Below are 27,703 nucleotides of genomic sequence, written 5' to 3' on the forward strand. Positions count from 1 at the left end.
TCATAGTTTCGATATGTCCACCCTATTTCAGCCACGCCCGGCGCAGAGACAACAGAAAGGGACATAATTGAGAAGGGAAGTATCTGCAGTACGGTTTTTGGAGTTTGGTGTCGCGTGGAATGAGTTGCCTTTTCATACACGGAAACCGATAGAGCAATCGAATTCACTCCGTAGTGCCGACAACCGAGCAGAAGGTACGTTTATATTTTGTATCAAGGTTACCTATCTGTCGATCCCGCTGTAATCCTCGTGGAATGAGATCTACTTGGAATATGTTAGTGCTTACTTCGAAGTCTGTTGCGGGAAGCTTTACTAGCGACGGCAGACAAGTAGATTATTTTTATTCGTTCTGCGTTCCTGTGCGCCTCGTCGTTTTTATTGCGAATGTAGATCGAAAGGTGAGGCGTCAAGCAGCAACCGTACTACTCGACGTCAAGGTATCCTTTTAAATATCCGTCACTGCTTCCGGTGTGAACGTGGTCGCTGGTAGTAAAGAGGGGACACTAGGACAGATTGAAAACTACATTGCTAGTTGATGGGCCTTGATATTGGTATTCTCTCTAGTCATTTCACATTAGTCCTGTCAAGCTTTCACGGGGGGACAGTTTGAGTAAAGCTAACCTGGGTGGTAGAATTTGCAAGGCTACCTGTACAAACTATGATTACTTCCCCATGTCATGACAAGTAATTAACAGGGACAACACCCAGCCAGTATTCCATCCTATGCTCTGCTGCCCAAACTTGTTGGCTATTCCAAACCACAGCCATCAACCCTGTGGTAGTGCACTTTTTACGTTGACCCATTTACTGTTTTGCGGAAGCTACTCTGAAAACATTTTACTAAGCTACCAATCGTTTCACACTGAAAGACTGCGAGCTACACTAAAGCTACCCGAAATTCACTCTAACTACAATTCGTAGTCTTGACATTTCAGGGTTTTTTTTGGGGGGGGGGGGGGGGGATATATATATTTTTGCCTAAATGAGAATTGGGCAGGTCTGAAGTTGGAAAATATACATTTGCATATTTAAATTACTATTGGACTAAATTGAGTTCAATTCTCTCCAACATTGCCAATTTAAATTATGTTTGCTTGTCTTGGTTTGAAGTTGGAATTTGAGACCATGGGTTGGTGGGAGCACAAAATGCATGCAGGCCCTGTTATGGATCTGCCCTAAGGATACAACATTTGCACACTCACATTCAAATGGTTTTGCCAGCAGAAATACTGGGTCTTGTGTTTTGAGTTGTTTCGTATGGTAAGGTGTGGCATTCAAATTTTGAGCCAAACCTGTATTCAGTTCAGGCCACTTAGCTCAGACAGCCATGTTGCAGAATGCAATATTCCTGGTAGGAATCTAGTCCTTCCTTGAGGACTAGACCATACACACCTTAAAATAGATTTGTATGATTAGTACAAGCATATCTGTTATGCAATAGCATCAACAATCTTGCTTGGTTACTTCCCAACCCACTTTTTCCCTAGATACTGAAGTTGTTAATGCAGGTACTAGGAGTGTCTGGCATTAACTAGATGAGGAGACAGCCTGGTCTCAGACTACACATAACATAGTAAATGTAAATCTGTGGCACTCAAATTAGTATGATATGTTATAGTTGTGTATGACGGAAGGTTACTTAAGGCAAAAAAATAAAGTAGGGTGGTTGGGCGGACGTGCGTATAAAGCGAATGTCTAGCAACCCAATGGTTCTGTTCAAATCTCATGACGGACAGCTTCAGCGTCTTTAAGCAACTTTCCGACTACTCTGCAACTACTTGGCATGTTGGCTAACCTTAACCCCTAACCCCAGCTGACGTTAGCCACCTAGCTAATGTTGCTGACGACAAATTGGAATTCGTAACATAACATATGAAATGGATACATACTAGAGGTTGACCGATTATGATTTTTCGATACCGATTATTGGAGGACCCCAAAAAAAAGCCAATACCGATTTTTAAATCTGACTTTATTTGTAATAATGATAAAATCAATTTAGCCTCAAATAATGAATGTTCAATTTGGTTTAAACAATGCAAAAACAGTGTTGGAAGTAAAAGTGCAATATGTGCCATGTAAAAAGCTAATGTTTGAGTTCCTTGCTCATGTAGTTATTAATATAGTAATTATAGGACTATTTCTCTCTATACCATTTGTATTTCATATACCTTTGACTATTGGATGTTCTTATAGGCACTATAGTATTGCCAGTGTAACAGTATAGCTTCTGTCCCTCTCCTCGCCCCTACCTGGGTTCGAACCAGGAACACAACGACAACAGCCACACTCGAAGCAGTGTTACCCATCGCTCCACAAAAGCCGTGGCCCTTGCAGAGCAAGGGGAAAAACTACTCCAAGTCTCAGAGCAAGTGATGTTTGAAATACTTAACAGTTCGGTATTTTATCTAACAGGTGGCATCCCTAAGTCTAAATATTCTTGTTACATTGCACAACCTTCAATGTTATGTCGTAATTACATACAATTCTGGAAAATTAGTTCTCAATGAGCCAGGCTGCCCAAACTGTTGCATATACCCTGACTCTGCGTGCAATGAACGCAAGGGAAGTGACACACTTTCACCTGATTAATATTGCCTGCTAACCTGGATTTCTTTTAGCTAAATATGCAGGTTTAAAAATATGTACTTCTGTGTATTAATTTAAAGGCATTGGTGTTTATGGTTAGGTACAGTCATCCAACGATTGTGCTTTTTTTTGCAAATACGCTTTTGTTAAAGCATCTCCCAGCGTTGCATTGATTATATGCAACGCAGGACAAACTAGTAATATCATCAACCATGCGTAGTTAAAACTAGTGATTATGATATATTTTTTTATTTATTAGAAGTTTAGCTAGCAACTTGCGTGAATGCAGTAGAAGCCAAGGTAACAGGCAGTCTCCTTGTGGAGTGCAACGAGAGGCAGGTGGTTATAGCATTGGACGAGTTAACTGTAAAATCTGCAGTTAACCCACTTCCTAGGCAGTCATTGAAAATAAGAATGTGTTCTTAACTGACTTGCCTAGTCAAATAAAGGTATAAAAAATAAATCTGCGCCCAAAAATACAGATTTTCGATTGTTATGGAAGCTTGAATTCGGCCCTAATTAATCGGCCATTCCGATTAATCGGTCGACCTCTAATGCATACCATTTGAGATATAACATCTCATACTAATTGGAGTATCCCGAAATTACATTTTACTATGTTACATCTACCCAAGAGTCAAGATTTTAAGTAGGGGTGCATTAAGCCTACCTGGAGTGCCAGATGGGTGGTGATTGCACTGTTGGGACCATTCCAGAGTGCCATGCAATTAGGCCCAGATAGCATTTTGAAATCGTTCAAATACTGTTTAAAACCAGGTCTGAGGTCACCACTAGCCAATGTCCATCTCTGGACAGACTTGCCCTGCTGTCCTCAGCATCACGTTTCAACACCTCTATGCACTTGTCGTCTTGGCATCCATTCAATCCAGTCTTTAGCTTGTCTTCCCCTTGCCCTTTTAACAGACAGACACATGCCACCGCCATCTGCAGCAGCTTGAGCTGTAGGAGTTTTGACACAATGACGGCATAACCTCTGTAAATGATACTGGTTGGTAGCAGAGTTGGATGAGTTGTCTTACAGGATTTATAGCAGCCGTCAGGCCGCAAAGCATTGGCTGCCCCCCCCCCCCCCAGATCTGGACCCAATGCACGGCAATCTTATGGGGCAACTGCAAGAAGAACCATGCTGGGGTCCCTCGAATGGACAAGGAGTTGTGTCTAAGGGGCAATTCCGCCACTTTTTAACCTAATTCATTAGCTTCAGCAACTTTTTCCACATATGTAGACCTACACTGGTATTGTGCTGGAGACGATGGGAATTAGGTTGAAAAGTGGTGTAATTGCCCTTTAATTGACACGTCATTTGAGTTGGCAGGCCAGTCACGAGTTGAAAGGTGACTAGGAAATCCTTGGCAGTCACAGCCCACTGTACGGGCTTACACTCTGATCCTCTAACACTGTGACGATGGGTACCATCAATTGTAGATGTCATTAGTGTCCTTTTTAGACTGAAGTTAGGCGATAAGACCCTCAGGAAATGCATGTGTCAACACTGCAACACCATATCACGCAACTTCCTGTGGAAGTTGGCCCAGAGTTAGCACTCTGTTTATGGAAACCCACATTCGTGTGAAAGTGTCACATTCTCATGGTCGTCTTGTCTGCATTTCTTCATGTCTCCCATGAGAACCCATTCCTCCTGTGTGTTTCAGATGGGGCTTACGTGCTTGAGATTAGCCTGTTCCCAGATCTTTGTGCCAACTTCTTGTCACTCAATGTCACGTTTGGTCTGAGTGACAAGGAGTTAGCGAGACGGCACAAACAGATCTGGGATCAGGCTAGCATGCGTGGGTCATTATGAGTGGGAACAGTTAGTCCTGATTTTAAGTTGTGTACTCACACTGGTTTACTCTGGTTTAGTAGTCCACTCCTGCTGGTACATGTAGTGGACAGCCAACAGCATGGACACAGATCCTTGAGGTGATCCTCCTCCTCCCCCTCTGTCTTTAATCAGAGCATCAGTCTGAGCCCATAATGAACTTAGACACCTGGATGTTATCGCTCTGTCCCTCGCTCTCATCCCTCTATCCCCCCTTTTCTCTTTGTCCCTGTTATTTCACACTTTCTCCCTGATAGGGGGGGGGACGGGTTAGACTCGCTGTTTAGTGTCACCACCTCGGGCACTGGCTGACATAATCAACACGTGGTGATGTTTTGCAGGGAAGTGGGAGAGAACCTTGCAATATATGCTGATAGATCTGGACACAGCCTCATTAGCGTTCAAACAGTATAAGGCAGCGTTTACACAGGCAGCCCAATTCTGATATTTTTTTCCCACTTATTGTTCTTTTGAGCTGTCACCTAAGATCTTTTCACATCAGACCTAATTGGGCAAAAGACAAATTGGTGAGATCTGAATTTTGCTGCCTGTGTAAATGCAGCCTAAGAGGTTGAGAATTATAATGGTGGACAAGGCAACCATGTACAGATGATGTAATCCTGACGATATTGATCTGACCTGGAATGGAATGAATGTTACCATGGAGGAAAAACTGGTTACGACTGGGCGTTGTAGTCTGTACTTGTAGCCTGAGGCCCATGAGCATGCGCACACACCCTTGAAAGGGTCATGGCTAGAGACTCAAGCAGATGGAAATAGAAATTGACCTAGAATACCTGGGCCTGTTTTCATAAAGCGCCTCAGACTAGGAGTTCTGATCTAGGATCAGCCTTTTGGATCATAATGAAAAGATTTAGGACAGGTGGGACCTTATCCTAGATCAGCAGTGGGGCTACTCTGAGACACTATGAATTCAGGCCCTGTGATAAAGGGGGAAGTATTAGGTTGTGGATCTGTCTGTGTCGTTGTCAATTTAACCCGAAGAGTGACTTTTCTCAGACATGGTATCAGTTCTTAAAGGTGTGGTCTGTGTGTGGATGAGTATAATGAAATGTCTGTCTAAACTTGCTCCAGACATTCCTCACTGGCTGTCCTGTATTCTGTTCCCCTTCAAAAGAAGTCCTCATTTGTCTTCCTCTGATTAATCCACCGCTATTTACTTGTCCTTAAGACAATGTTATGTAATAACATGACAGCTGGGGTGCATTCATTATGCACACCGTAGCAAAACATTTTAGCAACAAAACAAACAAAAAAACAAGCGGTTCTTATTAGACAAAAGTTCAGGTAGTCCCTTCATGTTTAATTCCGTTTTCTTCTGTTTTGGTGATGAACATGATACTGGGAAACCTATGTGGTGTTAAACTGCTCAACTGTCCGGTGTCCATTTTAAGACCTTGTCAGCTTCATCGGGCATCAAGCAGTAGTGGGAGTGTTCTGTTTTGGTTAAGGAAGAAATATCAGAATGAGAATGTGACCCTGGTTGGTAGATGGGATGGTCAGGTAAACGAAAGGGGGAGGTTAAAATGCACGTATGGCACAGTGGAAGGAGAGACAAGTGACCGTGTATGTAGGGAGCACCAGGTCAATGCCCAGAAGTTGTCTCCTCTTGTAGAGGGCAGCAGGAGTGCAAAAGACCAGCTTGTAAAGGCCAAAGGTCACAATAGAAAGGTGTGTCTCTCACTGTGTTTGTGGGAATCCAGTGACGTGTGCTTACACAATTCCTGATTGTCACAACCTATTTAGTCTGATCCAGTTTATGCTTGGCAAAGTCAGTCCATAACGCCTCTTACGTCTCATGAGAAAATCTACCGAGCTTACAGAGGATCATCCTGGTAATACATCCTCATAGTACAACCTCTAGCTTGCAGCCGTGTGTGAGCGTGTGCCAGCGGGGGGTGTGTGTGTGCGCCTCCTCTCCTACATGGCAGATATACGGCAAATATTCCAGAGAAGCACGTTTCATGTAACGCTGGTTTACCGCGTTTGCCGTAAACGTCTTAGTTAGCTCTGCATTTTTCTCTGGACTCCCTGTCCATCCTACAGAAGCAAATCAATTATTATCAGAAGCAAATGTCAGAAGCAAATAAATTGTTGTACAGGGAGAAGCTGAACTCTATAGGGCCGGTCATGAGTTCAGGACAAACTCCTGGCTCAAACAATGATCGTCTCTTTTTCACCGCGTGTTTCCGTGACTCGTCTTTTTCCTCTCTACTCTACAGCCACTGTTCTGGCTCACGTTCCTTTTCTCCAGCCTACCTCCTGGTGTGGTCTTACCGTTGTTATTGTCTTCGTCCTCCAGCCGCCATGTCGGAAGCGGACAAGTTCCTCTACAGAGATGGTGGGAAGGTCGCCAACCCCCTAGACCAGGCCGACTGGGCCACCAAGAAGCTCGTATGGATCCCTTCGGAGACGCTGGGGTTCGTGGCCGGCTCCGTCAAGGAAGAGAAGGGAGAGGAGTGTGTGGTGGAGCTAGCCGACACTGGCAAGAAGGTGACCGTGAACAAGGACGATATCCAGAAGATGAACCCTCCCAAGTTCAGTAAGGTGGAGGACATGGCCGAGCTCACGTGTTTGAACGAGGCCTCGGTGCTGCACAACCTCAAGGACCGCTACTACTCTGGCCTCATCTACGTGAGTTGTTATTATTATTATTATTGTTTTGCATGCTTCATATGCACACATTTAACACATGTATACAGTAAAACCCTTGCCCAGAGAAATGTACACTTCTGATAAATACACAGCCCTCTGGACAAGGAGTGATTTTGTAACAGCGTATTATTCCCGTTCGTCTTTTGCCATATTGTGAGACATTCGGGTCACAATCTTGGTACAGATGGTTACTATTGCCTGTGTGCTGAGTCTCTTGTATCTTTCAGACGTACTCTGGCCTCTTCTGTGTGGTGATAAACCCCTACAAGTACCTGCCCATCTACTCCGAGAACATCATAGAGATGTACAGGGGGAAGAAGAGACACGAGATGCCCCCTCACATCTACGCCATCACAGACACCGCTTACAGGAGTATGATGCAGGGTGAGAGAATGTGATGACACACACACCTGTGCCCCCCCCCCCCCACACACACACACACACACTCACATGTATTTTCTGTCTTCTATTTCAGATCGTGAAGATCAGTCCATCCTCTGCACGTAAGCTATGTCTCTGCTCAATCTTCCCAGTGTTTTATTTGTGCGTGTTTAGCTCCTATTCGACGTTTTTTGCCGTCTGTTCTCGTCTTCAATCACCAACTCCTGTGATCTCGCCCTCCCCCTCTCATTTCTATCCCTTTTTCTCTCTTTCCTACAGAGGAGAATCAGGAGCTGGGAAGACGGAGAACACCAAGAAAGTGATCCAGTATCTGGCACACGTTGCCTCTTCCTTTAAGTCGAAGAAAGACCAGGTCAGTACCAGCCCTCCGTTTCACCTCTTCACTCCCCTTCTACCTACACCTCCAATTCTCTGTCCTCTGCAGTTGTCCTCTTCTGCTGCTCATGTTCTCACCCCCCCCTGTACTTATTCCCTGAGTCGGGGTAGTTCCGTATTCCTTACATTGCTGTTTCAGGCCCGGACCTGCCTGCCTCGCCTCCCTGCAGTCACCAGGGCCCGTATTCATAAAGTGCCTGAGGAAGTGCTGATCTAGGACCAGGTTTTGCATTTTAGCTCTCTATATGAGTGAAATTACATGGACAGTGTGACCTGATCCTTGATCAGCACTGTCTTTATGAGTAGGGGCCCATTTGCTGACTGGGGGATTGTAATTCAACAATCCATTAACATGGAGTCATTCGTCCCTTCCAGTTGGGTGACGGTTTGTTTTTGAACTGTATGGCAAGTATTTGTGTTAAACTCTCGCTCTCTTTCTCTCCACCCATCGTTCCCATCTCTAGGGTGCAGCGTTAGCACATGTGAGTTAATGGCCTTCTCTCCCGCTCGCCAGCGCGGTTTCCCTTCATGTACATGCATGTTCTACTAACTGCAGTCTGTCTGCAAGCTGTGTAATGTACAGGTGAAATGATGTATTTGAGGCGTGGTGAAGGATCTTCGTGTTATATTGTACACCTAACTAACACCTTTTAGAGATTTAGGCCTGAAGGAGTACTGCATGGTATTTCAAATGACTACATAGTAAAGCGGGTCAAGTAACAATGCTTCGGACTGTTTACACAGGTTGCCCAATTCTGATCTGCATTTTTTTCTTCTCACTAATTGTTCAAAAGACCAATCTGATCGGAAAAATATCTGAGATGTGTTGGGTCAGATCAGAATTGTCCTCTTTGTAAACACAGCCCTAGAATCAAATTTAAGCTGTGTGTAGCTAGCAGGTGTTTAGCCATCAGTAAAGTGCTTATGAGTCAGGCCACTAGTAGTAAAGGGGTGACCCAATATCATGTTTGTCTGGCCTTTATCCACCTCATCTGGTTGGTCTTAGAACAGGGGGTCCTCAACAAAAGTTGATTTTATGTTTTGGGTCTTACACTCCTGTGTGCTGTCTTGGGATTTCAGCGACGGTCTTGAATTCTCTCGCATGTTTTTTAAGGGTTTATCTTTTTGTTTTCATCTTGTGGACAGGAGTGTATGCTGCTTGTACTTGGGCAACCGGTCTGGTGTCACAATGTGGAACATTTAACATGAATGTGGGGGTTTATTAGGAAATGATAGCTTCCCTGGGGGTCATACTTTCTTGGTTTGTATCATAATGGCATATCCTGCTGTTTACTGCTTACAGCCATGCACACCTGCTCATTTAGAGGTCTATGATGAACACTGATAGAAGGCAATATACACTCGGTGGCCAGTATTTGGTACACCACCTTGTTCACGAAAAATGGCTTGCTCCTACAGACAGCAGACAACCACAGTTCCACTCCCATCAGTGCCACACAATCACACGGGAAAACATTGCCTGGTCCAATGAATCCCGGTTGCGTCATGCTGATGGCAGCATGTGCGTAACATGGCAGCAGTTCCACGACTAACACGTGGAGTCAATCGGGTGCTCCCAATGCTTCTCGCAAAGATGAAATGCAACGCTTGTAGCAATGAATTAAGTAGTTGCAGCATCTTACTGCACGAATGCTCATGTTGAGTCGTCCTGCCTTCCCTTTCGTCTGCCATAATGATAACATTTGCTGTGTGTGTGAGTATATTTGTAAGTGAATATACTGCATGTATATGATTTGTCACCAGGGGGAGCTAGAGAAACAACTTCTGCAGGCTAACCCCATCCTAGAGGCCTTTGGAAATGGCAAGACTGTCAAGAATGACAACTCCTCCAGATTCGTAAGCACTTTTAAAAATGTTTTTCATGTCTTCGCAATTGTGTTAATGACAAGGGACCAGTATTGACTGTAACTAGATCCAGTGACACCACCACCACCACCTGTTTTCTCTCGCTCTTTCTAGGGGAAGTTCATCCGGATCAACTTTGACGTCAATGGATACATTGTGGGAGCCAACATTGAAACTTGTATCCTTTCAATCAATGCGTCTTCATAGTACTAGAAGTGTGTGTGTGTGTGTGTGCGTGTATATATGTGTGCATGTATATGCCTTCAAGCTATAATAATTAGTTGGGAAAAGCTGAGGGATGGGCCTGGATAAATAAACACACTCAAATTCATGGCCAGAGCGATGGATGCAAGGACTGCCCATCCAGGATGGCAACGTTTTTGATTTTAGCCATGTCTCAGAACCCAAAATATAAGCTAGTTTGACTCCAATGTTTGTAAACAAACGTAAATGTTAAACACTGTATGGGCTAAGCTCATGAGGCATTTTAAGTTATTCAAGTATCAATGGGGACATATGATTTGTTTTATGTGCAAAAGTTGATGTAGCAACTAAGGATTGTCACTTTAACATAACCAATAAGTTATGAAATATTTTTGTCTTATGGTGGTTTATTTGTCCTGACGAACCATGTTGCCAGATCTGCTGGAGAAGTCCAGAGCCATCCGGCAGGCTAAGGATGAAAGGGCCTTCCATGTCTTCTATTACATGCTCACGGGAGCTGGGGACAAAATGCGCTGTGAGTGAGCAACAAACTCATCTTTAACCTATGTCATTTTTTTTGGGGGGGGTGCAGGGCAATTATTATTATTATTTTTTTAGCAGAAACTCATATCCAAAGTGACTTAGAGGAACAATTTAGGGTTAAGTTCCTTGCTCAAGGACACATTGAACCAACGACCTTTCAGTTACTGGGCCAACTCTCTTAAACGCTAGGCTACATGCCAGCCATTATTATAATGATGGTTAGACTGTAAAGTCTTTATTTTAAATAAAATTATATCCAGTAACACTTTACTTAAAGCCTGCAGGTATAATGCTTTAACTTGTAATAACTAAAGCATTTATAAGCCTTACTATAAGACATAAATGTGTTCTGTCTCTAACCAGCTGAGCTGTGTCTGGAGGACTACAACAACTACCGCTTCCTGACCCACGGGAATGTGACCATCCCTGGTCAGCAGGACCGTGACTTGTTTGTAGAGACCATGGACGCCTTCAACATCATGAGCATCCCAGAGGAGGAGCGGATAGGTACGCTAACTCACCCCTGTCACGCCTGATTCTTGGCCTGTAATACTAAAGTGTTCAAGTAGCTGTTTACAGATCAATGCAATTTATGTAAATAACTGGTAAATTGTGATTTTAATTGGTCTTGTTCTCCATCAGGTCTTCTGAAGACTGTGTCTGCCGTTCTCCAGCTGGGGAACATGAGCTTCAAGAAGGAGCGCAACTCTGACCAGGCCTCCATGCCTGATGACACAGGTACTTTACATCTGTTTCACTAATCATTTCTGGTGTTCCCCCAGGACTGGTACTAGGTTCATTAAAAATGAGTCCAGCACTAGCTCGCCTGTTTCTACTAATCAAGAGCTCCCTGATAAACTTGAATCAGGTGTTAGTGCTGGGTTGGAACAAGTGTGTACCCTTTACTCCACAACTTGGGTTCTTAATTAGACTTTGTCTCCTGCAACCCTCCTTCATGGCTTCTACAATCCCTTACCTAATCCATTCATCCAGCACCACCCACCCCTTTCTCTCTCCCTCAGCGGCCCAGAAAGTGTGCCACCTGCTGGGCATGAACGTGACCGACTTCACCCGGGCCATCCTGTCCCCCAGGATCAAGGTGGGCAGGGACTATGTTCAGAAGGCCCAGACCCAGGAGCAGGCTGAGTTTGCGGTGGAGGCCCTGGCCAAGGCCTCCTATGAGAGGATGTTCCGCTGGCTGGTGATGAGGATCAACAAGGCCCTGGACAAAACCAAGAGACAGGGAGCCTCCTTCATCGGCATCCTGGACATCGCTGGCTTTGAGATCTTTGAGGTGAGCCGACGGTCATGGGAAAGGGGTTTGTTGGTCATTGAATACAAAACAATGGCTTGGTGTGAGTGGTCAATTGGTTTTCAAAATGTATCTTCATCTATTTAGATGGTGCGTGGACCTCTTTACTGCTTTCTCTCGTTAAACTTTTAATTTCTGATTTCCCACCAAAAAGGTCTGTCTAATGAATGTGTACCTTCTGTCTTTTCCCCTCTTTCTCCTGTAGCTGAACTCGTTTGAGCAGCTGTGCATCAACTACACCAACGAGAAGCTTCAGCAGCTGTTCAACCACACCATGTTCGTCCTGGAGCAGGAAGAGTACCAGAGGGAGGGCATCGAGTGGAGTTTCATCGACTTCGGCCTGGACCTGCAGCCCTGCATCGACCTCATCGAGAAGCATGTTAGTATATTGCCACGACCTCTTCCCAAATGGACCTGAGGCTTATGTGATTTGTTCTGTTCCAAATTACACACGTTGTCTTTGGACCACATAAACAGCAATCCATCCTTTGGTTTCATTTACCTGGCTCCTGTCACCAAATGCAAACTTGAGCATTTTTCCCCAAAATCAATGCAAGTCAAATCTCCTAAAGTTGGCTTTTTTCTTTTTTTTTTTTAAATGTCCTGCACAACCCAACATGCACTGAATTAGTGTCTCCACAAGTCGCTGATTATTTTTTTCTTTCCCCCCCCAACCTTTCCCTCTGTTCCTAGGCCAGTCCTCCTGGTGTGCTGGCTCTGCTGGATGAAGAGTGCTGGTTCCCCAAGGCCACGGACAAGAGCTTTGTGGAGAAGGTGGTTCAGGAGCAGGGCAACAACCCCAAATTTCAGAAGCCCAAGAAACTCAAGGACTCTGCCGACTTCTGCATCATCCACTACGCTGGAAAAGTCAGTTTACCACTCGTGGCGTGTCTTTATCTATCAATCACTAATTGGGTGGCAGAATTTGGTACTTTATGAAAGTTTTCAGAGATCCTACAACTGGGATTTCTGAAAAACCAGGGAATTTTGCCAGAATTGATCTTTAACCTGAGCAAATTGGTTAAACCACAACTTGACAGGTCAGCCATGTGATCACAAAATGGTTCCTCCCCCTCCCCAGGTGGACTACAAGGCAGATGCGTGGCTGATGAAGAACATGGACCCCCTGAATGACAACGTGGCCTCGCTGCTCAACCAGTCCACTGACAAGTTTGTCTCGGAGCTCTGGAGAGACGGCAAGTCTCGAGATCCCGAGAGCTGACGAGAGTCCGAGGGGAGGACTGCTCATAATGATGGTTATCAAATGCATGATAACCATTTATTGTGAGCCGTCCCCTCAGCAGCCTCCACGGGGCTAGAAAGTATCAGGGTTGGGCTGTAGACTCTAATAGTGTGTCACTTACTGTTGGTACATAGAACTGCATGATTGGTGTTGGCCAATAGAACTGCAGCAACCTTTCTGTGTGTTTGAACTGTGGAAGTACACGGTGCAAGAAAATAACTGCAGGAAAGATGAGTCGAGTGTTTTCTATGATCCTGTTCCTCCTTTTCATTATCCCTTTATCTCTCTCTCTCTCTCAGTGGACCGTATTGTGGGCCTGGACAAAGTTGCTGGGATGTCTGACGGGGGGATACACGGGGCCACGAAGATCCGTAAGGGCATGTTCCGCACCGTGGGCCAGCTCTACAAGGAGCAGCTGTCCAACCTCATGACCACTCTCAGGAACACCAACCCCAACTTTGTCCGCTGCATCATCCCCAACCACGAGAAGAAGGTATGGTGTCTAGTCATTAAATCTTCCATTGCTCAATGAGTGATTTGACTAAACTTAAATAATAAATATATGATAAATATGAGGCACAGGCTTCAGCACATGTACTATAAAAATAATATTTAAAATCCTGACTCTAAACTTTATCACTGTCAGGCTGGTAAGCTGGAGCCCCATCTGGTTCTGGACCAGCTGAGGTGTAATGGAGTTCTGGAGGGAATCCGTATCTGCAGACAGGGCTTCCCCAACCGCATCGTCTTCCAGGAGTTCAGACAGAGGTAACCACGGAAACATGTCTTTGTGGTCATCTCCTTCCTGTTTATCAGCTTCACTGAGCAGACTAGCCTGTTATTGCTTATCAGTGTCTAATCTTCTTAAACTTCTCTTGTTTTCCCAGATATGAGATCCTCACTCCCAGCGCCATTCCCAAGGGATTCATGGACGGCAAACAAGCCTGTGTGCTCATGGTAAGAGGCGTCAGACCAAACCATCGTTCACCAGTCTTCCAATGTGAATCCCAAATGTCATCCTCTCTCCTTCCTCTTCCCAGATCAAGGCCCTAGAGCTGGATTCCAACCTGTTCCGGATTGGCCAGAGTAAGGTGTTTTTCCGGGCTGGCGTCTTGGCCCACCTGGAGGAGGAGAGGGACATTAAGATCACTGACATCATCATCAGCTTCCAGTCCTGGTGTCGTGGATACGTGGCCCGCAAGTAAGGAACTCGTCATTTAGAGCAGTAACTAGCAGGTTACTTTTGAGGTTTGGCTTATGGTTTTATACTGTGTATTAGTTGGTGTGTGTGAGCGCGCTACATACACATACTCCAATAACATCATGTAGGTTGATTTGAGGTTCTCTTTTTCTGTCTCCAGAGCCTTCACGAAGAGACAGCAGCAGCTGACTGCTATGAAGGTGATCCAGAGGAACTGTGCTGCTTACCTCAAACTCAGGAACTGGCAGTGGTGGAGGCTCTTCACCAAGGTACACGCACTGTTGCAAATCCATATGGGAGCATCCTAATATCAGTGTTGCAGACCTCGTCCCCTACTCCTCAGCTACTTGCATTGTCCTGAGTCCCCGTCCTCTTCCCCTACTCCCCCAGGTGAAGCCTCTGCTGCAGGTGACCAGGCAGGAGGAGGAGATGCAGGCTCGGGAGGATGAGCTGGAGAAGACCAAGGCGAGGCAGCAACAGACCGAGGAGCAGCTGCAGGAGTTTGAGGCCAAGCAGCAACAGGTATGGAGTGTCCCTTCTAGCAATTCTATTTCTATGGATTGGACTGAACCCCAATGTAAGGTCATGACCACTAACATTGAGTGGTTGCCAACACACTGACTCAACTCCAGCCACTTTAATGATGGAAATTGATGTAAAATATATCACTAGCCACTTTAAACGATACTACTTAATATAATGTTTACATACCCTACATTACTCATCTCATATGTATATACTGTACTCGATACCATCTACTGCATCTTGTCTATGCCGTTCTGTACCATCACTCATTCATATCTTTATGTACATATTCTTTATCCCTTTACGTGTGTGTGTGTGTGTGTGTGTGTGTGTGTGTGTGTGTGTAGTTTTGGAATTGTTAGATTACTCTTTAGTTCCAACAATGCAGTAATAACCAGAAGCACAAGCATTTCGCTACACTCACATTAACATCTGCTAACCATGTGTATGTGACAAATGCATTTGATTTGATTTGGTCCACTCAGAATGATTATGAATTGGTGCGTTTCAATGACTTGTTGGGGTGGTTTCCCAGACAGACTAGTCCTGGACTAAAGGGTTTAACTGAGATGCTCCATTGAGTTTGCTACTTAGTCCGAGGCTTAATATGTCCAGGAACTCACCCCTAGTGTCTTATACATTGTCGGTGGATGGAGTGAGTGACTTTCATACTGTTTAGCACCATAGTATCATAAACCAACCAGCATTTCAGCCTTGCATCACTGCCCTGTTTCTAACACATGCCCCCCCCCACCACCAGCTGAATGCAGAGAAGCTAGCCCTGCAGGAGCAGCTGCAGGCGGAGACGGAGCTGTGTGCCGAGGCGGAGGACATGCGCTCCAAGCTGGCCACCAGGAAGCAGGAGCTGGAGGAGATCCTTCACGACCTGGAGTCCAGAGTGGAGGAGGAAGAGGAGAGGGTCACCCAGCTACAGACCGAGCGGAAGAAGATGCAGACCAACATTACGGTAGATTTAAAAAATATATATATTTATGGTGGACTGACTTCCCCTTGTTAATTAAGCCTTGTGGTCCAAACCTGTCAGTCACATGTAAATAGTAAGATGTTACCTTTGTTTCTCCTATTAAATTGCCTTCGCAAATTGTCAATTAACTTTTCATTTTCCCTTCCATTTCACCCTCAAAGGGTCTGGCACTTAATGAACTTTGAGAGGAAGGGTGTGATGGCAGGAATTGAGGTGAAAATGTCTGAAATAAAACATTCCATCTCTTGCACTCTCTGTAGGACCTGGAGCAGCAGCTGGATGAGGAGGAGGCAGCCAGGCAGAAGCTGCAGCTGGAGAAGATGACCACCGATGCCAAGCTGAAGAAGATCGAGGAGAATGTCATGGTGCTGGATGACCAGAACAACAAACTCAATAAGGTTTGATGTGTTAACTTTTTTTTTTCTCCAGATGGCTGGAAGAATAAAATAATCACTTGGGCAAATTCTTTCCAGCAATAAAGCAAGTAATCATGGACTCGTTTTTAAGAATAAATTACTGTTTGGCATTCAGGGACTAGGTGTTTATCTTTGAATGTAATATCAGGTAGTGCTCTTATGGTTCAGACATTGTCTAACCTTCTGGGGTTGTTTGTGTGACCGTGTGTGGGGTTATTTGTTTTGCAGGAGAAGAAGCTGTTGGAGGAACGTATCTCTGAGTTCACCACCAACCTGACTGAGGAAGAGGAGAAGTCCAAGAGCCTGCAGAAACTCAAGAACAAGCACGAGGCCATGATCACTGACCTGGAGGGTAGGTGGACCATAGACCGACAATGACATAAATTAAATATTTGAGGTTAACCACTTTTCCTTGTCTCTTATCCTTCGTCTGTACTGATCTGAAAAGTGCCGGTGAGAGCAATCTGAGACCCGGACAGACCACTTTAAATTATTGAGACGACCCTGGTTTCCCTTCCCTCACCAGACCGGCTGAGGAAGGAGGAGAAGAGTCGTCAAGAGCTTGAAAAGAACCGCAGGAAGCTGGAGGGCGACTCCACGGAGCTGAATGACCAGATGGCTGACCTGCACGCCCAGATAGCTGAGCTCCGAGCCCAACTGGCCAAGAAGGAGGAGGAGCTAATGGCTGCTCTGGCCAGGTGAGTGAAGGGGAAACTCATGATTGGAGAAAGGGCCTAAATTCTATTTCTGATTGTGTATCAAAAGTATTTTTGACATTTTTCGAAATGATTCATTATAGGCTGCGTGTATGGCGAAAAACGCAGGCCACGTTCAATTGGCTTGCGGCCCATATTTGGTTGGCCTGAACGAGATTTTACTTTCCATTGAAAGAGTTTGATCTGCTGTTAGGATCTCATTGAGCCCATACAGTAAAACCAAAATCTACAAAATAGTCTTGTATGACTTTAATTTCAATGCTTTACACTCTAACCCCCATCCTCCTTCGCTCCCCACCACCCTCCAGGATTGAGGAGGAGGCCGCGGCCAAGAACACAGCCCAGAAGAAGATCCGGGAGCTGGAGGCCCAGCTTTCTGAGCTGCAGGAGGACCTGGAGCTGGAAAGGGCTGCGAGGGCCAAGGCTGAGAAACACCGCAGGGACCTGGGAGAGGAGCTGGAGGCTCTGAAGACTGAGCTGGAGGACACACTGGACTCTACTGCAACACAGCAGGAGCTCAGGTACTGGGAGCACACACACACAGTTGGTGAAGGACAGCAAGATGGTGGTTTGCTATGCGTAAATGTTTTAGTAAAAGACAATTACCCATTTGAAGACCTATGGTGCTATTCCCCTCTTTCTCCTCCATCCTGTTCAGAACCAAGCGTGAGACTGAGGTGACTCAGCTCAAGAAGGTTTTGGAGGACGAGGCCAAGGTGCACGAGCTGCAGGTGGCCGACATGAGGCACAAACACAACCAGGCCTTCGACGAGCTCAACGAACAGCTGGAGCAGGCCAAGAGGGTGAGAACTCACTTAAACTGAATTCTACTGTTCATGTGTAGGCATTATGGGAAGTCATCTTTTTTGGGGGGAGGCCTATGGTTCTCCTACATGACCGTGTGAATGGAATCTTTATTTTCATTTTATATTTACCTGACGGTTAACCGGTCAGCCCGTAACATTCAACATTTTACTGTAATAGTTTGTATTTCATATTGAAGTCTTCATCTGTGTGTGTGTACAACATGAGTTTTCTCTGAAGTTAAACATGCTGTACATTCTAGTATTTTGGTAGAGAACCGCCTGTGTAACCTCCCGCCCATGTGTCTGCTCGTTCAGAACAAGGCGTCGGTGGAGAAAGCCAAGCAGGCTATGGAAAGCGAACATAATGAGCTGGCCATTGAGCTGAAGACCCTGACCCAGGGGAAGAGTGAGTCAGAGCAGCGCAGGAAGAAGGCTGAGACCCAGGTCCAGGAACTGCAGATCAAACACACTGAGAGCGAGAGGCAAAGGAAGGAGCTGGCTGACAAGGTGGCCAAGATGCAGGTAGGTGTGGACTGTAGCTGATGGGGAATGGGAATGGTAAGAGGGTGGATGAATGGGAATGGTAAGAGGGTGGATGAATGGGAATGGTAAGAGGGTGGATGAATGGGAATGGTAAGAGGGTGGATGAATGGGAATGGTAAGAGGGTGGATGAATGGGAATGGTAAGAGGGTGGATGAATGGGAATGGTAAGAGGGTGGATGAATGGTAAGAGGGTGGATGAATGGTAAGAGGGTGGATGAATGGTAAGAGGGTGGATGAATGGTAAGAGGGTGGATGAATGGTAAGAGGGTGGATGAATGGTAAGAGGGTGGATGAATGGTAAGAGGGTGGATGAATGGTAAGAGGGTGGATGAATGGTAATGGATGAATGGTAAGAGGGGTGGATGAATGGGTGGAATGGAGAATGGTAAGAGGGTGGAGGAATGGTAAGAGGGTGGAGAAATGGTAAGAGGGTGGAGGAATGGTAAGGGGGTGGAGGAATGGGAATAGGGTGGAGGAATGGGAATAGGGTGGAGGAATGGGAAGGGTAAGAGGGTGGAGGAATGGGAAGGGTAAGAGGGTGGAGGAATGGGAAGGGTAAGAGGGTGGAGGAATGGGAAGGGTAAGAGGGTGGAGGAATGGGAAGGGTAAGAGGGTGGAGGAATGGGAAGAGGGTGGAGGAATGGGAATGGGGTAGGAATGGGAAGGGTGGAGGAATGGGAAGGGTAAGAGGGTGGAGGAATGGGAATGGGAGGGTGGAGGAATGGGAATGGTAAGAGGGTGGAGGAATGGGAAGGGTGAGAGGGTGGAGGAATGGGAATGGTAAGAGGGTGGAGGAATGGGAATGGTAAGAGGGTGGAGGAATGGGAATGGTAAGAGGGTGGAGGAATGGGAATTTCAAAGTATTATTATGTTGGGTTGGTGGATGGCTAGATGAACGTTATACAACTTTATTTGTCACTTGCACCGACTACAACAGGTAGTGTGTGAAATGCTTGTTTACGAGCCCTTAACTCCATTTCTTGAACTTCATTGTTAAGAAAATATTTACTAAATAAATTAAAGTACACAATAATCACAATAGAGGCTATATAGCAGGGGTGCGGGGCTACAGGTTAGAGGTCATTTGTACATGTTGGTAGGGGGACTGTATAGATGAACGGCAAGTAGCAGCAGTGTAAAAGCAAGGGGGATAATGGATGATAGTGAGTGTTTGTATATTAGGGATAATGGATTGAAGAGGCTAAATCCTCCTCCTGTGTCTGGTCTCTAGTCTGAGCTGGACAACGTCAACAGCGTGTTGAGTGTGGTGGAGGGCAAGTCCATCAAGGCAACTAAGGACTGTTCCACTGTGGAGTCTCAACTGCAGGATGTACAGGTACGGTCACACGCCCATGTTGTGCTGTTTAGAAATGACCACACACACACACACACACACACACTGTAACCTTTCTTTCCCTCCCTTTTGTCCTCTTTTCTAGGCGCTGCTCCAGGAGGAAACGCGTCAGAAGCTCTCCTTCTCCACTCGTCTGCGTCAGATGGAGGAGGACCAGAACAACCTGAGGGAGACGCTGGAGGAAGAGGAGCAGGGCAAGAAGAACACGGAGAAGCAGCTCTACACCCTCCAAGCTCAGGTTAGTGCCAGCTCTACACCCTCCAAGCTCAGGTTAGTGCAGCTCTACACCCTCCAAGCTCAGGTTAGTAGCAGCTCTACACCCTCCAAGCTCAGGTTAGTAGCAGCTCTACACCCTTCAAGCTCAGGTTAGTGCCAGCTCTACACCCTCCAAGCTCAGGTTAGTAGCAGCTCTACACCCTCCAAGCTCAGGTTAGTGCCAGCTCTACACCCTCCAAGCTCAGGTTAGTAGCAGCTCTACACCCTTCAAGCTCAGGTTAGTAGCAGCTCTACACCCTCCAAGCTCAGGTTTCTCGCACCTTCCTGTCCCTCTACCTCCATAATACTATCCAGTTTTGTTCCCCCTATCGTACATGTATTACACACCTCACTGAATGCTTACAGAAGTCTTTCTATATTCTCTCAATCAAATCCCCTGCTTGAACTCTGCCACCTTGTACGCCAGGACATACAGACCATGACGTCTGAGGCACTTCATGTATTTTACATATTGACACGACCTTGATGCTTTAGCGTGACCAATCAGCTCTTCATGTCATGTGCATCTCTTCCTTTCCCCTTTTTACCGCTCTACCAAACCTCTCATACACGTCTCTTACCCTCAGCTGACGGAGATGAAGAAGAAGATGGAGCTGGAGACCCAGTCCCTGGAGGGGGCGGAGGAGAACAAGAAACGGATGCAGCGGGAGCTGGAGGGCGTGGTCCATCAGTTGGAGGAGAAGGCATCGGCCTACGACAAGCTGGACAAGACCAAGACTCGTCTGCAGCAGGAGCTGGATGACATGATGGTGGACCAGGACAACCTCAGGCAGACTGTGTCCAACCTGGAGAAGAAGCAGAAGAAGTTTGACCAGGTGAATGGGTTGATGGGTGATTAATGGCATAGAGGTTCTATAGCAGAGGTGGGCAGTGAGCACCTCTGGTCCTGGATGGCCAAAGACTGGAACCACTGTAGCCCTCAAGGACTAGATAACCCTGTTTTTAGAGGCTTATTTGCTAGATTGACTCACTGGCCCATGACAAGCGATTCATAAAATGAACCTGTAATGATTGATCTATGCATCATATTATGTATTGATCAATCATTTCCGGTTCAAATTTGTTTTGAGCACTATATCAAAACAAAAATTAGATTTGACTCAACTGTCTTACTGAAATACCTTCTCGCCTGTCCTGATAACAGATGCTGACTGAGGAGAAGACTATCTCCAGCCGGAATGCTGAGGAGAGGGACCGGGCTGAGGCAGAGGCCAGGGAGAAGGAAACGCGGGCCCTGACTCTGACCCGCGAGCTGGAGACTATTAAGGACCTGAAGGGTGAACTGGACCGGGCCAACAAGGTCCTCAAGGCAGAGATGGAGAACCTGGTCTCATCGAAGGACGACGTCGGTAAAAGTGTAAGTCTGATCACAGATATTGTAGAACTCTCTAGAAGGATAGTGGAACTATTGATAGTGGGTGACTCAAGTTCTCGCTTCATTGCGTCCTGTCTTCTAGACTCCTAAAAATGCAAGCCCAGTCCGACCTTCTCCAATGTGTTTTGCTAAGGTGGCAAATCGGGAGGATTTGAGGATAGTTTGGAATTTTTCCATAGCCGCAAAATGTGAATGCACCAAACTCCCTCATTCATCCTTTTCTCTTGGTGCAGGTCCACGAGCTGGAGAAAGCGAAGCGGGCCATGGATCAACAGCTGGAGGAGATGCGCGTGCAACTGGAGGAGCTGGAGGATGAGCTGCAGACCACGGAGGACGCCAAGCTGCGTCTGGAGGTCAACATGCAGGCCATGAAGGCCCAGTCCGACAGGGACCTGCAGGCCAGAGATGAGCAGGGTGAAGAGAGGAGGAAGCAGCTGGTCAAACAGGTACTGGGGTTGTGTTCATTACATACCAATTGGAAGAAAACAGTCTGAAACCGGAAGAGACTACTTATCCAATAAGAAATGCTCATTGGAAAAAAAAAACTTGAACCTAAATACAACCATGGCTCTGTGTGATGTTCCCCAGGTGCGTGAAATGGAGACTGAGCTGGAGGATGAGCGCCGGCAGAAAGCCCTGGCCACGGCTGCTAAGAAGAAGCTGGAGGCGGACCTGGGAGAGCTGGAGGCAGGCATCGGCATGGCCAACAAGGGCCGTGACGAGGCCCTCAAACAGCTGAAGAAACTGCAGGTAATACAGAGGCACGCACGCAGGAGGGCAGTGATTTTTGAATTACTCAGCTTTTACTGGCATTTCCAGCATTGTCCGCTAGTGTTGCTGCATGTAGGATTTTTTTTTTGTAATTGACACACCGTTCCAATCAATTGAAAGGTGTTGGCTTGGCAATTGCTAGACCTGGGTCCGAGTCTCGGTCGGCGCTACCCCCTGATTCTTTTTCCACTTCAACTGGTCGACGTCCCAAGGATCCCAGATGGCACGGACTGTTGAACAAATGTGGTTTTTCCACTTGGTGGGTGTGGCTGGGGTATGGCGTGATGAATGACTTATTTAAAGGGCAGCGGCCATGCTTAGTATTCCACTACCCAACCCCCTTTGTCAACTTGTCATTCAGAAGAGCACTTTGTTTAATTGACATTCCACTTTGTTTCGTACTGAATGCAGCCCGAGCGGCATTTCTCAAGAAGAGTTGCGGTTTGTAAAGTTACACGTTCAGAAGTGCTGATGAGAAAATAAAAATAAAATGATAGGGAGGAGGATTTGTGGGTGGGCCCTAGAGGAAACGGTATTTGCCTGAACTAGATGGTGGTTCCCAGAAAATTGTTCTTGTCTCTAGCTGAGACCACCTGGGCAGAGGTTTTGGTTCCTCAGCAGGCTGACCGTGAGCTTGGTTAGGTGTCGGATGTAGCTGACAATTGTCTCACTAAACTGTGAAGGAGACTGTTCCCAGTTGTGATGCTTGTGAGAATCCGCTGGAAGACCTGATCTGGGTTTTGCGGGGTGACTCTTTTTTTGAGGAGAACCGGGAGCTTAAACAGAGTTTGGAAGGGCCAGATCCACTGGTTTTGTCACTTGCGGTTGAACGTTCCTGTCGCATGGAGGCCTAGTGCGTCTCCTGTTAAGGTGGAGGAAAGTGAAGATGTGGCTAGCGGTTTCCCTCCAGTGGGCACTCTGGGCTGAGCAAAGAGGTGTTGCGGAACGCGGTTGTTCCTAGTGAGTTTTCTGAAGTTTGTTAATGTTCACTTGTCCCTGGTGGTTGCTCCAAGTCATCGGCGCTTGCATATCAGATGGCGCTTGTGACATGGGCCTAGTTAATGGAGTTGGTCTCAGTTTAGAACCAGAGGGGTCACAGCTGGTCCCTTGAAAAACCATGTTAGACTTTTGGCAGGAAGTAATTACCTGAGTGCAGAGCAGTGTGTTTTGCTTTTGGTTTTAACTTCTTTAGTGGCTTGATCTCGCACACACGGTAACCTTCTCTATGCACCACAAGTGCGCTGAAGACGTGTTTAACAGCCGCTAGAAGGTTTACACCGACACAAACGCAGTTCACGACTCACTATAAATTAGGCCGTGTGCAGTCTTTTTCGGTAGTGACACCAAGCCCTACAGTCTGTGGTACTTGACTCAGTCCTTTGTGGTTCTCTCCTCCTATACAGGCCCTGTTGAAAGATCAGATGAGGGAGCTGGAGGATCTGCGTCTCTCCAGGGAAGAGGCCCTCAACATGGCCAAGGAGCACGAAAAGAAGCTCAAGGCAATAGAGGCTGACACCATCCGTCTCCAGGAGGTATGCCCCGCCCAGTCTGTCTGCAGGTCTCCTTCGCTCGCTGTCTCCACCCCCACTGTCCATGTTCTTATGCTCCTCATGACGGACTCCTCTCAATCTTCCATAGGAGTTGGCGTCTGCTGAGCGAGTCAAGAAACAGGCCCAGACAGAGAGGGACGAACTGCAAGACGAGCTCACCGGCCACAGCGCTAAGAAGTACGGCTCACACCACCCTAGAAACACTGAAATTGCATTAAATTTGCATGGAATCTGCCATTTCTGTGGTGGTGGCCTTCTTCCCAACAAATGTATCTCTCACCCCCTCGCACTCAGTTCCCTGACGGTGGATGAGAAGAGGAGGCTGGATACTCGTATCGCTAAGCTAGAGGAGGAATTGGAGGAGGAGCAGTTGAACACAGAGATGGTCAACGACCGCTTGAGGAGAAATATGCTGCAGGTAATGAACTGATCGCAAAGCTGAGGAGCTGCACCGAGAAAGTATTTCAATTTTATCTGGGTTAGTCACAAGGGAAAGGGGGAAGAGGGAGTCTGGTTGAAGAATAATTGAGTTCTGTTTATGTAGTGTTTCAACCTGAATTGTTAGAGCTCTATTTATAGTAGAAGTACTCAATTGAGACAAATGCACCATGTTTAAAGTTATGGGCTGGCCACGACATTGTCCAGTTCATCTCGATGCATAGTCTTTTCCATACCTCTACACACTCTGCCCTAGACCGACCAGCTGGTCACGGAGTTGACAGCGGAGCGCAGTACCGCCCAGCGCCTGGAGGGGACCCAGGCCCAGCTGGACCGGCAGAACAAGGAGCTGAAGCTCAAGCTACAGGAGCTGGAGGAGACTGTAAAGTCCAGGTACAAGGCCTCTATCGCTGCCCTAGAGGCCAAGATACTGCAGCTGGAGGAGCAACTGGACTTGGAGTCCAAGTAAGTAAAAACCATTGGCTCGGTCTCCCTTGGTCCTTCCTCACGTCCTCTCTCCTTGCTTCCTTCTCAATGTATTGTAGGAGAGGATCCAAGGTCCCTCCCCTTTGACCTCCTATGAATTTTGAGAAGCAGGTTAGGAGAAAATGCCCCGTTACATGAGTCATGTCTTGACTTTTCTTTTTTCTGTTCTAAGGGAGCGTCAGCAATCGTCCAGGCTGGTCAGGCGTGCTGAGAAGAAGCTGAAGGAGGTGCTGCTGCAGGTGGAGGACGAGAGACGCAACACGGAGCAGTACAAAGCAGAGGTGGGGTCCTCTCTGCATGGAAGTAGATCAGTTACCCCTTTATCAGTAGCACCATGGGTGTATATCCGTGGAGGCTGCTGAATTGCTAGAATGGAGTGAAGGGCGTCAAACCCATGGAAGCCATATGTTTGTAGTTGATACCGTTCTGCCTCAGCCATTACTATGAGCCTGTCCTCTCCGATTTTAAGGTGCTACCAACCTCCTGTGGTGTGGGTGTGTTTATAGTCCCAGGTGCAATGTGGCCAGACGAGATGACGGATGCAGATTGTATAATCTCTATGTATTGTAAAGGTCTGGGATTGTCATTAGTCTGGTTCCTACAGTAAATGTTTCTGTGGGAAAACAATCTGAAGTAAAGGGAGAGGGGCCTAGCTGTATTTGTTCTGTAAACTCTTTTGTTACAAAATGTTTTCTGTTTGGAGTGAACGGTTTCTGTTACAAAACAAACGTTTTGCAACAGACTAAACATTTTCCAATGTAAACCGATGAATGAATATACCCCAGATAATCTGTTCTGACCTGTCCTGAATCTGATATCTGGAAAAACAACCAGAAACCACATGCTGTATAGATGCAGCCCCTGAACCACCTTGAACAGTTACAGTATAGCCTCCATAGATGAAGGATACATGGATCTGCAGCCACTGATCGAACGTCCTCTGCCTGTACTCCACAGGCGGACAAGGCGAACAACCGCACACGTCAGCTAAAGCGTCAGCTGGAGGAGGCAGAGGAGGAAGTGACACGGGCCAACGCCAACCGCCGGAAGCTGCAGAGGGAGCTTGAGGATGCCACTGAGTCGCAAGACGCCGTGACCCGAGAGGTCAGCACCCTGAAGAGCAAGCTCCGGTATGGTCGTCCCTCCAACCTATATTCATTAATGGAGTGTTGCACAAGGTTTTAGTTAGAAATGGATTGTGTGGTTTCCTAAACTCTGTCCTGTGGCACACCCTGTGTGCACGGTTTGTTTTTTGCCCCAGGTGTAGAGTATGCATGTCAGGTGGGATTGTGTTGGATCTATTTGTAACATTTCTTTTGGCAACATTCTAAACTCATGAATGTTGTTTTTGGCACCTTCTTACAGAAATACAATGTGTTACTGGGCTTGACTTTGAACAAGCATAAAAGGATCTCAATGTATTACTTTAAGTAATTGCACAGTCATAAAACCTGTTACCAAATATCTCTGTGGTTGATTTTACTCTTTGCAGGCGCGGGGACTTGCCTTTAAACATGCGCCGGGTCATGAATCGCACGGGCATGGGGGACAGTGATGAGGAGATGGATCTGCCCAGCGACGCATCCAAGCCTATGCCTGAGTGAGATGAACGTGACAGGAGAGCAGCCAACTTTTACAGGGACCATACTGGAAATGCAACATCTCTCATAGCTATAGAATGCACTATTTAAATCTGACTGCTCATTCAGCCATGCTTGCGATCATACAAATAATTCTATACCAAGATTTATACGATTCTCTTCAATGTCCATTTTTGACAATCTGTTTTGTTCAGGTAGATCTGAGATCGTTCTCCTGGATTTACTAATGCACATTTGAAATCTGTACAACGCAGTTTGTGCAAAACAAATCTGTGGCCAAATTGATATTTTGTTATGAACGTGACTTTTTAAAACATTTTTTACAAATGTATGTGACATTCTAGATCCATTTTTGTACTCTGCCATCTTCATCATGCAAAGTATATTATTCAGACATGGTTTAGCAGCTTAAATTTTTAGTGTGGCTAGAATACACCAAAAAAGAAACTGGAACTTGTGTGATACTGTTTCTGCTGTCTTTTGCTGTGCACATATGGATGTATTTTCTTCATGAATGCAGTAATTTAATATGGTTTATTAGTAGTTTTCTTTTACTGCTATTATCTGCATGCACAGCTATACTTCTCTATTAATCCACATATTGTAGTACTTTCATCACGTTAGGACACGAGGTTTGCACACAGTTATTCCATCTGCTGATAGAGCCTGCACTTTATATGTAACGGTCACACTGGATTAAAGTTTGTGCATACACTGAGAATAACTACAGCCTTAACACTTGCAAATCGGATTATGCTGAAGTGTGTGTGGGGAGGGGTCTTTTCCGATGGTAATTGGTGTCTTGAAATGATTGACTGCTTTGCGTTTATCCGTGTGCTTTGCTAAATAGGGAGAAGGGTGGTGGGTTAGATGGCACACTGTTCTTTGCACATGGGTGGCAGTGAATACTACATGGTGTGAATTCTACTTAAGATCTAAGACTAGATACTCTTTTTAATCTAGCTCTTGTCACTTTCATTTGCTTTTATCGCACTTTCACATATTTTAATTATTGAGCGCTTATAGATATTCTGCAAGATATAGTGTGGGATGGCTGCTTTTGCTAAATTTTCACTCAAGGTTTAATGAATTGTAACTGAGGGGTATATTGACTTATTTCAGAGTATTTTGTATTTTATCAGATGCTATGTTTCAATAAAGTTATATTTTAAATGGAAATGACTGCAATATTTGTAACCTTGAAATTAATAGTGAGGCAGTGAATGATATTCACACTAACGGAATAAACAGTTTTAACCTCTACGCGATCGGTGTTCTCCCTGCGGAATGGTTGCTCTGTGATTAGCATGTGATATGCATCTGATATGGGCAGAAAGCTTACCTTGTAAATCTAACTGCACTGTCCAATTTACAGTCGCTATTAGTGAAAGAATAACATGCTATTGTTTGAGAGTGCCCAGTTATGAACTTAAATGTATTAAGCATATTTGGGCGGTCTTAAAACAGTGGTTCATTGACTCAGTCAAATTTGCTCACACTGCCATCTAGTGGCAAATCTAAATTGTGCTTAACCTGGAATAGTACATTATGGCCTTTCTCTTGCATTTCAAAGATTGGGGGGGTGCATGTATTTTTATTTTCTTCTTCT

The 27,703-nt window shown here is 45.9% G+C and overlaps 1 protein-coding gene across 3 annotated transcripts; it reads left to right on the plus strand.

Annotated features, from left to right (window-relative positions):
• LOC124015162 (myosin-9-like) lies at positions 1-27,273 on the plus strand. 3 transcript variants are annotated; one of them, XM_046330157.1, is made up of 41 exons: positions 1-194; positions 6,673-7,084; positions 7,333-7,489; positions 7,581-7,608; positions 7,766-7,859; positions 8,347-8,364; positions 9,647-9,739; positions 9,863-9,926; positions 10,389-10,487; positions 10,859-11,002; positions 11,138-11,233; positions 11,518-11,789; positions 12,013-12,186; positions 12,501-12,674; positions 12,889-13,003; positions 13,350-13,543; positions 13,697-13,818; positions 13,938-14,007; positions 14,091-14,251; positions 14,412-14,520; positions 14,642-14,773; positions 15,537-15,743; positions 16,022-16,159; positions 16,406-16,529; positions 16,704-16,875; positions 17,202-17,414; positions 17,552-17,696; positions 18,015-18,221; positions 19,475-19,579; positions 19,683-19,835; positions 20,440-20,688; positions 21,018-21,230; positions 21,482-21,694; positions 21,837-21,998; positions 23,423-23,551; positions 23,658-23,746; positions 23,864-23,987; positions 24,264-24,472; positions 24,666-24,774; positions 25,451-25,623; positions 25,986-27,273. In XM_046330157.1, the coding sequence occupies exons 2-41, from the start codon at positions 6,758-6,760 to the stop codon at positions 26,095-26,097; spliced, it is 5,889 nt and encodes a 1,962-aa protein (XP_046186113.1). In that variant the 5' UTR covers positions 1-194; positions 6,673-6,757; the 3' UTR covers positions 26,098-27,273. The 3 variants fall into 3 exon arrangements, with proteins under 3 accessions (XP_046186113.1, XP_046186112.1, XP_046186114.1); XM_046330156.1 differs by having other exon boundaries at positions 6,753-7,084; XM_046330158.1 differs by lacking the exon at positions 8,347-8,364 and having other exon boundaries at positions 6,753-7,084.
• Positions 27,274-27,703: the final 430 nt, after the last annotated feature.

The sequence above is a fragment of the Oncorhynchus gorbuscha genome, linkage group LG26, assembly GCF_021184085.1.
Source record: "Oncorhynchus gorbuscha isolate QuinsamMale2020 ecotype Even-year linkage group LG26, OgorEven_v1.0, whole genome shotgun sequence".
NCBI classification, from domain to species: Eukaryota; Metazoa; Chordata; class Actinopteri; order Salmoniformes; family Salmonidae; genus Oncorhynchus; species Oncorhynchus gorbuscha.